Source organism: Melanerpes formicivorus, unplaced genomic scaffold (genome assembly GCF_026170545.1).
Source record: "Melanerpes formicivorus ecotype bairdi unplaced genomic scaffold, bMelFor1.0.p_v2 SCAF_37, whole genome shotgun sequence".
Lineage (NCBI taxonomy): Eukaryota > Metazoa > Chordata > Aves > Piciformes > Picidae > Melanerpes > Melanerpes formicivorus.
In genome coordinates, this window is record NW_027142389.1 from 6556956 (window position 1) to 6570496 (window position 13541).

The 13541-nt window shown below is 44.1% G+C and overlaps 1 protein-coding gene across 1 annotated transcript in view; it reads left to right on the forward strand.

Annotated features, from left to right (window-relative positions):
- Positions 1 to 13541, forward strand: part of PCDH11X (protocadherin 11 X-linked) — a 426737-nt gene that overhangs the window by 68346 nt on the left and 344850 nt on the right. The window contains exon 4 of the mRNA XM_068157468.1: positions 2533 to 5019. Coding sequence (XP_068013569.1) covers positions 2533 to 5019 — 2487 coding nt within the window. The remainder of the gene's footprint in view (positions 1 to 2532; positions 5020 to 13541) is intronic.

Consider the following 13541-nt stretch of genomic DNA (forward strand, 5'->3'; position numbering starts at 1 on the left):
AGTGGGAATTGTCACTTCACTGAGGTCTTAATGATGATAGAGCCATTCACTTCAACATCAAGGATTTCATCCTGAAGGTCTTTCTCTCAGAATGTTTACCTCTCAATTTCTTCACTCACAAGGTAGAGAATTACATATTTATGATCTTAAAAATGTGGTACTTGAATGTTTCAGCATTTTTTGAAGTGTTTACAATGGGAGAAGTGTCCCTTCTTCGAAAGTGTGCTTGTTGAAATGCAGCATAATAGCACATTTTGCCTGATCCCTTAGACAACATGGAACAGGCTTGCTTGAATTGAGAGAAGGGATCATTTTCTGTAACTGGTTTTGGGTTTCTTTATGGTTTAGAAGATGTATAAACCTGCACTGAGTAGCAAGAAATACTCAGATCATGGTTTTTTTTCCATAGAAATCAAGCTTTAATAATTAACATGGAAGACATCTCTGCTTTCTTTCATTTCTCGAGTAGTTTACTGCTAGTGAAAGGGAACTAAAGCTCTGTATTTTATATCAAACTCCCGTGCTATAATGAAAAATATCATTCCCATGCTTGATAGCTAAAGGAAAGCAGAAGTGGGTATACATATATATAGCTGCATGTATTCAGAGTCTATATAGAGGGCTTGTTGTAGCTGTGGGATCTAATGACAGAATAATCAGTACCCATCTGTCAACTTGTGTACAAATAAAGAACTAAAATATAGCTGACAGGTTTTTTCCTCTCGCTTCTGTTTGTTTGTTGTGTTGCCGTTTTTCCTGGGAACCTATGGTAAAGCACAGGATGTATAATTCAGCATTTCTCAGTAATTATTAAGTGTAAGGGGAATACCTGCTAGCCAAATTGAACATGAAGAGAAAGCTCACACTCCACCTGAATTCCTGAAGAGATCAGCATAGAATTGCCATTCTGAAATTGGTTCCAAATCTAGATCTGTATTTAGAAGTTACTTGCAAGGCTTAGATCTTCCTGTGCCTTCTGCTAAAGAAGCTGAGTTTATCATTGGTTTTGTTTCAAAATGCATGCCAGGTCACCTCAGACTCTCTGCAGTTGCAACTTGATGTTGTCACGAACACTATGCAAGTGGTACAGGAGATCTTTCAATAGAGATGAATAGCTCTGTGCCATGAAACAAGCAATTATTTATGGAGGGCCGGAGTCTGGCTTTGACAAAACAAATCAGCCTTCCACAGGAGGAGACCTATAAATACATTCACTCAGTAGTGGGCAGCAAAATGCAAGGAACACAGATCTTTTGTAACTAATGAGGGGAAAAAAGGGAACCTTGCACCCTGGGAACACTCTCTTTCCCTTTGGTCTGAAGTGTCTCAAACCAGTTCAGAACACAGATTCGATTGCATGAGTAAAGAGGGCAGCTGAGCACAAGAAAGGGAGCAGGAGCAAGGCTGGATGCAGTTGCCCATTGTAACAAATGTGACAACTAAAAAGAATATCCTAGTTAGTCAGCATTACTGATTCTTGCTTTTCCTGGTCCCCCTGTACTTTCAGCTTTCACAGTCGGCATTCTAGCTCTGCCCTTACAGAAGATACAGCTGGGAAACTGCCTTTACATCCTTTCTTCCTCTGAAGGGTCAGAGATGAGGAAAGAGGACAATTGTGTTGCTCATAATCCCTGCTTTTCTGAAGAGCCAGCAGAAGAGGGAATTCGGTTCTAGATTCCAATCTTTATTTTAGCAGCCTGTTCTAGCAACAGCAGTGTTTCAGAAGAAGCCATGGCTGTGCAATGCATAGCTTTATTTGCAGTTCCAGGGGCCTAAGGTGGTCAGCAAACCCCATGAAAAGGTTTGGTTATTTTCAAACTGATCTTGAAGTTCTGTGCTAGTTGTTGGAATGAGAGAGCTTTCTCACTGGGGTTGTAATTTTCACTACAAATATAAAATATGTAAACCAAAGGAGGAAATAGCTTAATGAGCTTAAAGTGGTCTTTCTAATAGACTGTTATGATGTAGTTTTGTCTGTACCATCTAAGGCCTGAATTATGTAGTAAGCCCCTTTTCATGGTTGCAGATCATGTCCAGGGTTGCCTCCCAAACAGTGCCTTCATCTTTTTTCCCTTGAACCTGAATATTGCTTCAGAGCCTCCGGTGCATGCATACTGTCTTGCCTTTGCATGTGGCTGACCTTTGGCTTTATCCCTCTTCTCCATGCTCACTCATATGCAAGAGAAGCCAAATTACATCTGTTTGTGAATTTAATAACTTTTCTGTAGAAATAGAGAATGAAGAAACACAAACAAACAAAAAACCTCCACAAGGCCACACCCTGAACCCACCACTGCCATGCCACTCACCTGCTTTTCCAAAAGTAGCCATTTCCTACCATGTTTGCCCCAAAGTTTCCTAAGGCTCTGGAAATTAAAGCTAAATTAAAGGTAAATATCTAGGAGTAGAGTCCTATATGCAGTGTGCATATATAAATGAATATTCCAGGATGCTTTCAGAACATTACTGAGATCAGAAACATTACTGTTTAAAACTACCTCCAACCTAAAGTGTGTTCTTTCTGTCTTGTAGGGTCAAAACGTGTTCGGTCTTGATATAATTGAGACGCCTGAGGGGGACAAGTGGCCTCAACTGATTGTCCAGCAGATCCTGGATAGGGAACAGAAGGATACCTATGTGATGAAAATTAAAGTTGAGGATGGTGGAAGCCCTCCAAGGTCTAGCACTGCCATCCTGCAGGTCACAGTGACTGATGTGAATGACAACCGCCCGGTCTTCAAGGAAAACGACATTGAAGTTAGCGTTCCGGAAAACGCTCCGGTGGGCACCTCCGTTTCTCAGCTCCATGCCACTGACGCAGACCTGGGCTCAAATGCGCAAATCCACTTCTATTTCAGCAACCAGATCTCCAGTCTGGCCAAGAGGCTCTTTGCCATCGATAACACCACCGGCCTCATCACTATTCGAGAACCGCTAGACAGGGAGGAATCTCCCGTCCACAAGTTAACCGTTTTGGCCAGCGATGGCAGCTCCACTCCATCGAGAGCTACAGTGACCGTGAACGTCACAGACATCAACGACAACGTGCCATCCATAGACACGAGGTACATCATCAACCCTGTGAACGGCACGGTGCTTCTGTCCGAGAAGGCTCCCCTCAACACCAAAATCGCCCTGATCACCGTCATGGACAAGGACGCCGACCTGAACGGGAAGGTGACTTGTTTTACGGACCACGATGTCCCCTTCAGGCTGAAGCCAGTGTTTGATAACCAGTTCCTCCTGGAGACGGCCACCTTTCTAGATTATGAAGCCACGCGGGAATATGCCATCAAAATAGTGGCTTCGGATTCGGGGAAGCCTCCCTTGAACCAGTCTGCGATGCTCCTGATCAAAATCAAAGATGAAAACGACAACGCCCCGGTCTTCACACAGCCCATCATAGGCCTTTCCATCCCCGAAAACAACGCCCCTGGCACTCAGCTGACCAAGATAAGCGCTACGGACGCCGACAGTGGGCGCAATGCTGAGATCAGCTACATCCTGGGTTCTGATGCACCCCCTATCTTCAACCTTGACCGCCGTACAGGCATTCTGACAGCAGTGAGAAAGCTGGACAGAGAAAAGCAAGACAGGTACTCTTTTACTGTGCTGGCTAAGGATAATGGGATGCCGCCCTTGCAGACCAATGCTACTGTGACAGTGTCGGTCCTGGACCAGAATGATAACAGCCCTGCCTTCACACATAGTGAATATAATTTCTATGTGCCAGAAAACTTACCCATGTATGGCACAGTGGGGCTTATCACAGTTACAGATGCTGACTCGGGAGAGAATGCTGCAGTCACTCTGTCTATATTAAATGGTAGAGATAATTTCATTATAGATCCCCTTACTGGTGTTATAAGACCTAATATTACCTTTGATAGGGAGCAGCAGGGGTCATACACTTTTCAGGTGAAAGCTGTGGATGGAGGAAGACTGCAGCGTTCCTCAACTGCCAAAGTGACCATCAATGTTGTTGATGTAAATGACAACAGACCTGTTTTTGTCATTCCTTCCTCTAATTATTCGTATGAGTTGGTTCCAACATCCACCAGTCCAGGGTCTGTAGTTACTAAAGTCTTTGCGGTGGATAATGACACAGGAATGAATGCAGAGCTCCGCTATAGCATCATAGGTGGGAACTCCAGGGGCTTGTTTACAATTGACCAGTTGACAGGCAATATTACTTTGAAAGAGAAGGTAATTACATCAGATCATGGCTTGCACAGGCTAGTGATAAAAGTCAATGACCTAGGACAGCCAGAATCTCTTTATACCATTGCTCTTGTGCATTTGTTTGTGAACGAGACGGTCACCAACAGCTCCTACGTGCAAGAGCTAGTGCGCAGGAACATGGAAACTCCAGTGGGCCAGAACATTGGGGATGGTGAGATAACCCCCCAAACCAATGATTATGTCAAGATCATCATTGCCATTATTGCAGGCACCATGACAGTGATCCTGGTGATTTTTGTTACTGCTTTAGTACGCTGCCGCCAGACGCCTAGGCACAAGGTCGTCCAAAAAAACAAGCAGAGTGGCGAATGGGTATCTCCAAACCAGGAGAACAGGCAGATCAAGAAGAAGAAGAAGAAGAAGAAGCGCTCTCCAAAAAGTCTCCTCCTCAACTTTGTGACTATTGAAGAATCTAAGCCTGATGATCCTGGCCACGAGCACATAAACGGCACTTTAGACATTCCAGTAGAGCTAGAAGAACAGACTATGGGAAAATATAACTGGGCCACCACACCGACCACGTTTAAGCCTGACAGCCCAGACTTAGCAAAGCACTACAAGTCTGCTTCGCCGCAGCCTACCTTTCAAATTAAACCTGAGACTCCTGTACCCCCTAAGAAGCACCATGTCATTCAGGAACTGCCTCTAGATAACACCTTTGTGGTGGGCTGTGACTCAATTTCCAAGTGCTCATCAAGCAGCTCGGACCCTTACAGTGTTTCTGAATGCAGCTGTCAAGGAGGCTTCAAGACCCCAGGCCCCATACACACCAGACAGGTAACAAATTTTCAGGTGCTCTCTTTCTCCTTCCGTGGTCAGTCCTGTAACTAGCTACTGCTACATAGCTTTTGCTGCCAGGATTGGAACGGTCACGTCCGATGGAGGCATTGGCCAGTAAGCGATGTGAGGTCGCTGAGCGTTCAGGGAGGAAGGGGAAGCAGCCTGCTGGCTGCAGGGACGCCGAGCAGGGAGCTGCGGCATCGGTGGGCACTGCTGCCTGCAGGTGGCACTGTGGCACTTCCCGCATCCCCGCAGCGGCTCTGGCGGGCGGGCAGCGCCGGCGGTGCTGGCCTCCGTGGTGTGCGCTCCAGAGATGAAGCCATCTAGGCCAGGTGGAAGGCAGCGAAGCTTTGCAGGAGCTGATAAGTGATTCTTAATGTTAATGGAGTCTGGAAATGCAGCCTTCGTTTGGGCGTAGCTTTACTCCAAGGTCTCAGAAGCAGGCAAGGATTTTCCCTTGCGGAGGTCAGTGCCATTTTCAGCCTGGGGCAGTATGGACGACGGAGGTTGGAATCAATACGGCTGATCAATATGATCTAGTATTGTTCCTTTATTGCTTCAGCGTTGTTCTATTATAATGCAAGCATAGCACAGAGCAGACAGTAGAGCTGACAGGCTCAGACGTGTGTATTAAGAAAAACTTGACAACTTAGATGAACTCGGAGGGCACTGCCGGCATGGCTCCATTGGTCCCTCAGGGGTGACCACTCACCGTACTGCTGTGGATTATTGGTTAGACTAGCAATAACAGGTGAGGTGCTTGATGCAGGTGTGCGTCCTGTTACTCCAAGATAGCTCTGTGTTTATAGCTACCGTGCCCTGCTCTGGTTACATGCTGCAGGCACAGCACTATTCTGCTACACCACTAGCCACTTCCACACCCGTGCTGGGCACAGCCTACCACCGTGTCAGGCTCCAGGCCTGCACTGCCAGATTGCTCACACTGCTTATTGCAACCATTACCACAGGGCAGGGCGCAGCTGACAGGCAAAGGCAGGGGCAAATGAGAAGCATCGGTGTGATGGCTCTCAGTTACTTGCTGCTCTGCCCCATAAACCAGATACTAACTAATCAGGAATTCAGGACAGAAAAGGAAATGTCTAAAGAATCCTCAGCTTTAACTTAAACCCAAGTTGGGACCAAAGATCTCTTGTAGTTTTGAGACACCACAGAGAGGCATTAGGGCACTGGAAACTGATGGCCGTGTCTATCCACCCTCTGGATACTCTGGCTAATAGTAAAGCTTTCCTGTTTGTTTGCTTACTCCCCTTTCTTCACAAGTAACAGTTTCCAGTGAAATAGTTTTCCAGTTGAGTTTTCATTGACCAAGAAATTGACCATGAAAGAAACAAATGTTTTGGGAGGGTTGTTTATATTATTGATAAGACATTGGAATTCTATTGCTCAAGAACAAATCCTCAGCATGGCTGAGTCTGTCAGACTTTCCACCAAGTGAGGTCTGGATTATTTTTCCCTGTGGGCTTTGTTTTATGACCAGAATTGTGGTCACACCATGTGCCTGGGAAAAGCTGCTTATTCAAAGCAGTCACCACGTTTGTGAGAACTGGGTTTCTTTTAATCTGCCCTGTCCCCCTCCTGACACAAAGCCGTGTGCCAGTCTGTATCACTCTGCTCTACACAAATGTCATCTTTTCCTGAGGTGCACTAACAGAAAAACTGAAGGAAAAAGAGCAGATTTTTTGTACATCAAAGACAGGACAGCACTGCAAAATGTATAGCTTGCTGAGACAGGAATATTTTCTGTGAAAGGTACTTGAATGTGTTAATTTAAATCACACATTAGCAAAGCTTCTTGCAGTTTGTTCTCTGTTTGACCTCTCATAACTCTGAGGAGGGTGCTGCTGTTTTCAGCATTTCTCTAGGCCTGATTTGAGTGATTTTGCAGTTGAGCTCTGGTATAGTTCCTCTGAGCCTAAAAGGTTCTTCCATTGTCTGCTCAAATGCACTTGGTCATGCAGTAATGCTGCTAACAAAGAAAGCAAGCTCCTGACTCTAGGTTTTTACTTCCATAGCTCTCCCATCAGAAGGGGCTTTTAGAGTAGAAGGGAAAGCAGTTCTCCTCTGGGAGAAAGGAGCATTTTCTTTTCTCTTTGCCTTAAAGGTCAATGACAGGGTTTCCCAATCAGAAAGACCGAGATAGAAGTGTTTGGAGCTTTTTGACACTCATTACCTGATCTTCATATACCGTACCTGAAATTACAGTAGTGCGGTGTGCAAAATCGAGCAAAAAGAGATTAAGGGTTGTATTGATCTCTGTTGAATCTACAGCTATCCTTCTTTTCAGATGAATATTTCTGTGTGGAAGTGATGACACTGCTAGAGAAAGTGTAACTACTTACTATCAATGCTCCTTTATGTTTATTTGAAAACAACATTTACCTTGAGGCATAAGAATTCACAGTTTTATTACTTTCTTGAATAAAACTAATGTCATTAGTGCATTCAGTTACATAAACTGGGCAAGTGAGGCCATTGTGTTAAATGCTTGGTCTTGAACCACGGTCACCAAGGCAGAACTGTGTTTCCTGATAAAGAAAAGCAAGCAAAGTCTTTCTTAAACTTCTGCAGACGTTATAAAAGTCAGTCTTACTCTAACCTCCTATCCTACATTGTAGTCTGGGTAGTTTTCTCTCCTGTGGGGCTGTAGAAGGTTGCTCAGAACAGACTGACTTGGAGTTGTCACTTTTAGCCAACAAAGAAATGAAACAAACAGAAATAAGCTACGGCCAGGGTGCTTCAGATGATGTCCCACCATGCTCCAGCCTCTGAGGCTAACAGAAGTGTGTGGTTAGTGGTGCATTTGTGCCATGTTCTCTCTGAATTTGCAGTGAACCGGAGGACAGCCTGGAGAATTGAAGTTCAGTTAGAAAGAGAGATGTGCTCATTTGAAAAATGAAAATGTCTAATGTGAGACAAACCACTGTACCCTGTCACTGTGATGCACTCCTTGTACAAGCCAAAAGCTCTCTCAAGGAGGCTAAAGATGGTGACGTTCACCGGGAGGGTATCTCTCCAGTTTCTAGTAGGTGCTGGTATTAATAGGGCCACGCAGTGCAGCTGCTCTTACTGTTGTCCGTGCCAGGCTTTCTACTCAGACATTTGAAACAACAAGGAGTTAAAGCTAAAAATACCAAGTTTTCTTTTGAAGCTCTGAATTTTGTGTATCTCTGAATGGTATTGATTCAGGCCTTTAAAGAAAGGAAGTTATGTCTTTGCTGTACTGCTAAATTTGCCTAAGCGAGCTGTAGAATGCCAGAAAGCGGTGATAGGGTGATAGCAGTTGTGCTCAGAACACATGCAAGAGAAGATGCAAAGCTTTTACTACTAAACCCCCAAAATCTCTTTCGTGGTCATGTGGGAAATAAAAGCAGCACTGCTACAGCTGAAATTTTGACAGAGAAGGAATGGGAGAGAGATGCAGCTGAGGACACCTTGAATCAGGAACTGTGGGAAGTTAATGAGAGAAAAGTGTGGTCCTAATGTAATGTCCCCAAAGAGAGAGATCAAGCTTCTGTTGTGCTGGTGTGTGAGAAGGGACAAGGGAAGAAGATTCATGGAAGGAGTTGGGTTGGAAGGGGCCTTAAAGATCATCCAGTTCCAACCCCCTGCACTCAGTCACTCGGGAAGGGTCCTGTGACCCTTTGGGTTGTCACTTGCAGCTCAAGAACAAGCTTCTCCTGGCTGTGTGCTACTGAAGCCATGCGAGTGCTCATGAAGCAGCACCTGTGCCGCTGCTGGAGCTGCGAGGTGCCGTCACGCTCCGGCTCTGTGATTACATGCTTCTGGTGCTTCTCTCTGCTTCCCAGTCTTGGGTCTGCATGCTCATTTAGCTCCACTGCAAGCACTACACCGTCGTGGGGAGGCTGCAGAAGGAGCGAACAGGCATGCAGATTGATTTTTCTCATAATCACTAATGCCAGGGCTCTGTCATCTGTGAACATATCCATGCTTGGGAGCATGACACAGTGATCTCTGCTAAACAAAACTGAGAAAGCCGTTATGTCCCTTCCAGAAATCTGAAGGGGGAGTAGACCTCATTTAAAACACAGTGTGTTTTGGGACACTGCTGTCTCAATTCTCAGATTCTGACTGATTAGCAGCCACTTAGACCTGCTTACAGTTAAGGTATATTTGGGTTTCCGATTCTGATTTGAAATGTGGTGAAATGTCATTAAGGCTTCCCACTCACTATGAGAACACTCTGCTTAGGATGTGAGATGGAAGAATATTGCACTGCTTCTCAAACTGATAGCTCTGAAAACTCACCTGTTGCATAAATCTGTAGCTGCAGGATTTACTGTTTTGTTTAATCACAGCAAGCCCAGTGAGTTTAGTGGGCTGCAGTCAGCAGCAGCCAGTGCTGATGCCTCTGCTGTGTCAAAGGATGTGGAACAACATGGCCCTTTGCATTGGTACAGAGCAAATTGCTCAGCATTTTTGTTCTACATCTCTGTGAAATAGCTGTTGGTATAAGCCTACCCTAAAAGCCATTTCAAAATCGCTCACTAGGATTCTAAACATTCTTATTGTTTTCTCTTAATGGTCTGGTGCTGGTAGCTCTGGTGTGTTGCCATGTAAATACATTTCAGAGCCCCCTGAAACTGCCATCTGAAGGAAAGATTTCTAACCGAAGAGTCACTGAAAGTCTGGTGGCCCAGAAGTTAGTGAGTAGCAGTAGCTAGTTAAATGTACACTACTACTGGAGTAAAGCCAGCTAATCAAATGCTTCTCTTCTGTGGAATGCTGTGAAGAAAAGATTACTCAGAATTGGGTTTTGAGTATGTGTCTTTCACAGGAAAAGGATGGGGAAACATACCTGGAAAGTGCTCCCCTTGCCTTACAGCAGAGGACAAAAACGGAGTACAAATGGGAAGGGGAAAAAAAAAGAAACATGTTGTGTGTGAAGGAAAAAAGATTTTGTATGTGACACTAAGGTGAAAACTACTTGTGAGAAACAAAGCCTCGTGGATTGAGTTTCTTCTGAAGTTGGCACATGGAGTTCCAGGTCTAATAACTGATGGGCTTTATGCAAGCCAGAATGATGTGCAGCTTGCCTTGGGGTGGTAACAACATGATACTGCCCAAACATGCAGTGCAGTTCACCTTCCATTTCTCAGGGAGACAACTGGAAGGATTACTCTTTTCCCTTCATCCCTCAGCTTTGGTTTTTAAATGACCTGTAGTGATAAACCATTGCCAGCAATGCACTCTGCTTTCGCTGCAGTGAAGTTTGCACACGTTTTCTTTCCCTACTTTCTCCCAAAGGTATTGCATTCATTAATCTACAGTGTCTAGCAATTTCCTGACCAGTGAGTAGGTAGTGTCTGGGTGACTGTGGTATTGGTAGTGCTTGCTTTCCTGTGAAAGAATTATCAAAAGGGCTTAATGTCTGTGAATTCCTGGGAGTCTAACCCTCATAAACATAAAATAGCCTTTAGATCAAAACATTTTATACTCTTAGGAATGATGCTCGTGGGTAAAGTCTGCTCAAATGCTGCAGAGCACGTTCTTGGGAGCGTGGTAGTCTTCTGATAGCTATAATCTGGCAACCACACTTGGGGTTCCCACCTGATAAAGCAAAAAACCTGTAAGGTAAGGAACCTAGAAGAAGATACAGAGAAGCCCTTCCTGTGGGTCCTTGTGTTTCAGCATGTTTGGTGTGTGTGCATGGATGGGTGCAGATTTCTGCTTGTCTGTAGAAACCTGGGAGCACACACGCACAGCCCAAGTGATCTAGAACCGCAGGAGTTCAGTGCTGCTCAAGCCCAAGCCAGACAGTGACTGAGGAGGTAGCAGTGTGGAGGCAAAGTTGTCGGTGTATGGGGAGGATGCTGCAGGCAAGGGCTGTTCTCATGCTGTTTCTCTGTTTGCCAGCTCTGAAGGCCATCGCAGCTGATGTTATGTACTGAAGTCGTACGTGTACACAATGATGTTAAGCCAGCAAACATGGAAACAAGGGAACAGCACGAGAAAGCCCTTTGTCCTGTCTCGGGGTGCCGAAGAACTTTATCGTCCGCTCTCCAGAGGGCTTTGGAAGTGACCATGAACTGTTCAAGCTGCCCTACTGAAAGGTATCCAGGGCAAGAATTTTCTAAGAGGAAAAGACAAAGACATTTTAGTACCTTGTGCTATAGTGTTCTACACCGTAGTTTTCCTAAGAAGAAAGTGATGATGTGACCCATCCTCCTGCACAGCTGCTGCTCGTGGTACAGCCAGCTTGCTTGTAATCATCTTCTTCTCCCAGAGTTTTGTCCTTATTTATTTTAGTTGGAGCAATTAGGAGCTTTTGTTCCTATAAATATATTAAAAGGGAGCAATAAATTTTATTCACATGTTAAAAAGAGAATGTCAAGTTCTTTATACTCCCTGCATTTGAAAGGAAAAGAGATAAATTGTTGTCACTTATAGCACCATTATACGTGTTAAGAATTGAGTGTTATTTATATCTGTTCCATGATATCTTAAATGATGATATTGCTGCTATGGATCATAAATAGAATTGATCAAATCACTGCTCTCTCATTTATAGGCACAGTAGTGGTAGTAGAAAATCAGTACTTCCTGCTTTCTCAGCCACAACATGTTGTAAGGAATGATCACCTTTCTAAGAACTGGGAAGTAGTCACTTCTGCAGAGACATTTTCCTTTGTGTTTTGCTTGCTGGCTAATGTCTGTGTAAAGGTGCCATGCATTTGACCTGCCTAAAAACCTTTATTTTAAAGAAAAAAATGAGTCACCAAGCCAGTTTGGGGTTTTGGTTTTGTTTTTCCCACTGTCAGCCAGCAGATGGGAAAAAACGCAAGGCCTACTGCTGGGGTTTTTCCCAGATGATTTCTCTATGTAGTTAACTTCCCCCCCATTTCTTTCCTTTTTTTTTCCCATTATCATTTTTTCTTTAGCATGCCTCATTTGAAAATACAGAATTGCCTATCACAGCTTTGTTTGCAGGTCGGCTGCAAGCTCCCATCTCTTGCCTCCCATTCGAGGCAGCAATGCTTGGTGCGTATCGTCTATGCTGTTAGACTCTCATATGCCATGCAAAATCTATTAGGAAGCAAAGGAGTATAAAGAACCCTTTTTTTCTGCACTTTTATGGAGACATGTAATATTACTTTGCTAGGATAAGATGAAATACAGACACTGCTTTTAACTGGGATGTATAGAATATATATAATTTTCTCTTAAGGGAAAGGTTATGAATGGTTCATGAGTTAGACTGCAACATGGAGTTCCTACACATGACTGTATGTTTGGTGTAAAAGCATTTGTAGGCTTGTACTTAATAATGACATTGCCTCAGTCCTTGGACTGCAGAGTATCTGCCGTGACTGTCGCCTGTAGTGTCCTCCACATTTGCTATCTGGCTCTTCTCAAAATGTGTATTTGGCTATTTGATCTGTAAAATAAATCCTATGAATAATGAAGTCTGTATTGTAATTCAGCATATTGTATTGCAGAATGATAGCTGTGACTGTTACAAAGGACTTTGCCTTTCTGATAACGGAAGCATTGTCTTGGAGAGGAATCTCTATCTGTAAGACAGTTTTTGCTACCCCTGTTTATCACACCCTTGCAGCATTTGTGCTTCAAACTAAAGCCCATCATTTTCAGTGGTCAGACATACATTGATGATGCTGATTGACTCAGTGACACACTTCAGCCAGTTCCTTTGGGCTGCAGAGTAAGGAATTCATCTGAGGAGGTTCAGTTTGCTGTGACAGAGATGGGTCCTGCCTATTGCTGCTACAATTGTGTGCTTAGGTGCTTTGTAGGTGGGTGCTGGGAAGCATGCAGAGTAATAACCCTATGGCCTAGTGGAGTTGTTTGTCAGGAAGAAAGCAGGGTTCAGTTTTTGATTTGGCTTCGGTTCTTTGGAAACTTCAGGTTTCTGCCCCAGAAGATTTCAATGCCTCTATCAAACCTTTTTAAACAATTGTGGGGGTTTTGGTGTGTGTGGTTGGCTTTTTTGGTTTTGGTGGGGGTTTTATTGTTATTTCTTCTGGTTTTGTTTTTGTTTTTTGAATGGCAAGATGCTGAGTTGAGATATTAGCCTAGGTTAATTAACCTAGCCTCAAGGATCAATTTTGCCATCTCAAGTGGACAAGTCGAGTTGTCTTCAGATATTTCCCTGGCAGTGAAAAGGCATCCATAGACTGGGAAAGAATGTCCATGCTATGAAGCCAGTTTATTTTGTCTTTAGGACTGCACACCCTCTAGAAGTGCCTCCTTTGTTACACTGAGCATGAAGACCACCTTTGTAAGTACCTTTCCAATTTAAATGTGCCAGTTCTGTGCTTGCAGAGAACAATCTTTTCTGTGGCATTGCTAGTTCTTTGCTTTTGGCCTAGGCTTAGCTTTTTCTTCGTATTTCCCTGGCCATACCCTACTAGTCTGTCACTAAATCATGTTCCAAAAAGTTACATGTGTAAAATGAAAGGTACCTCAAATGTTTGGATACTGGTCCAAATCTCTCTCTCCTGGTTCTCTCATGAGTCAGC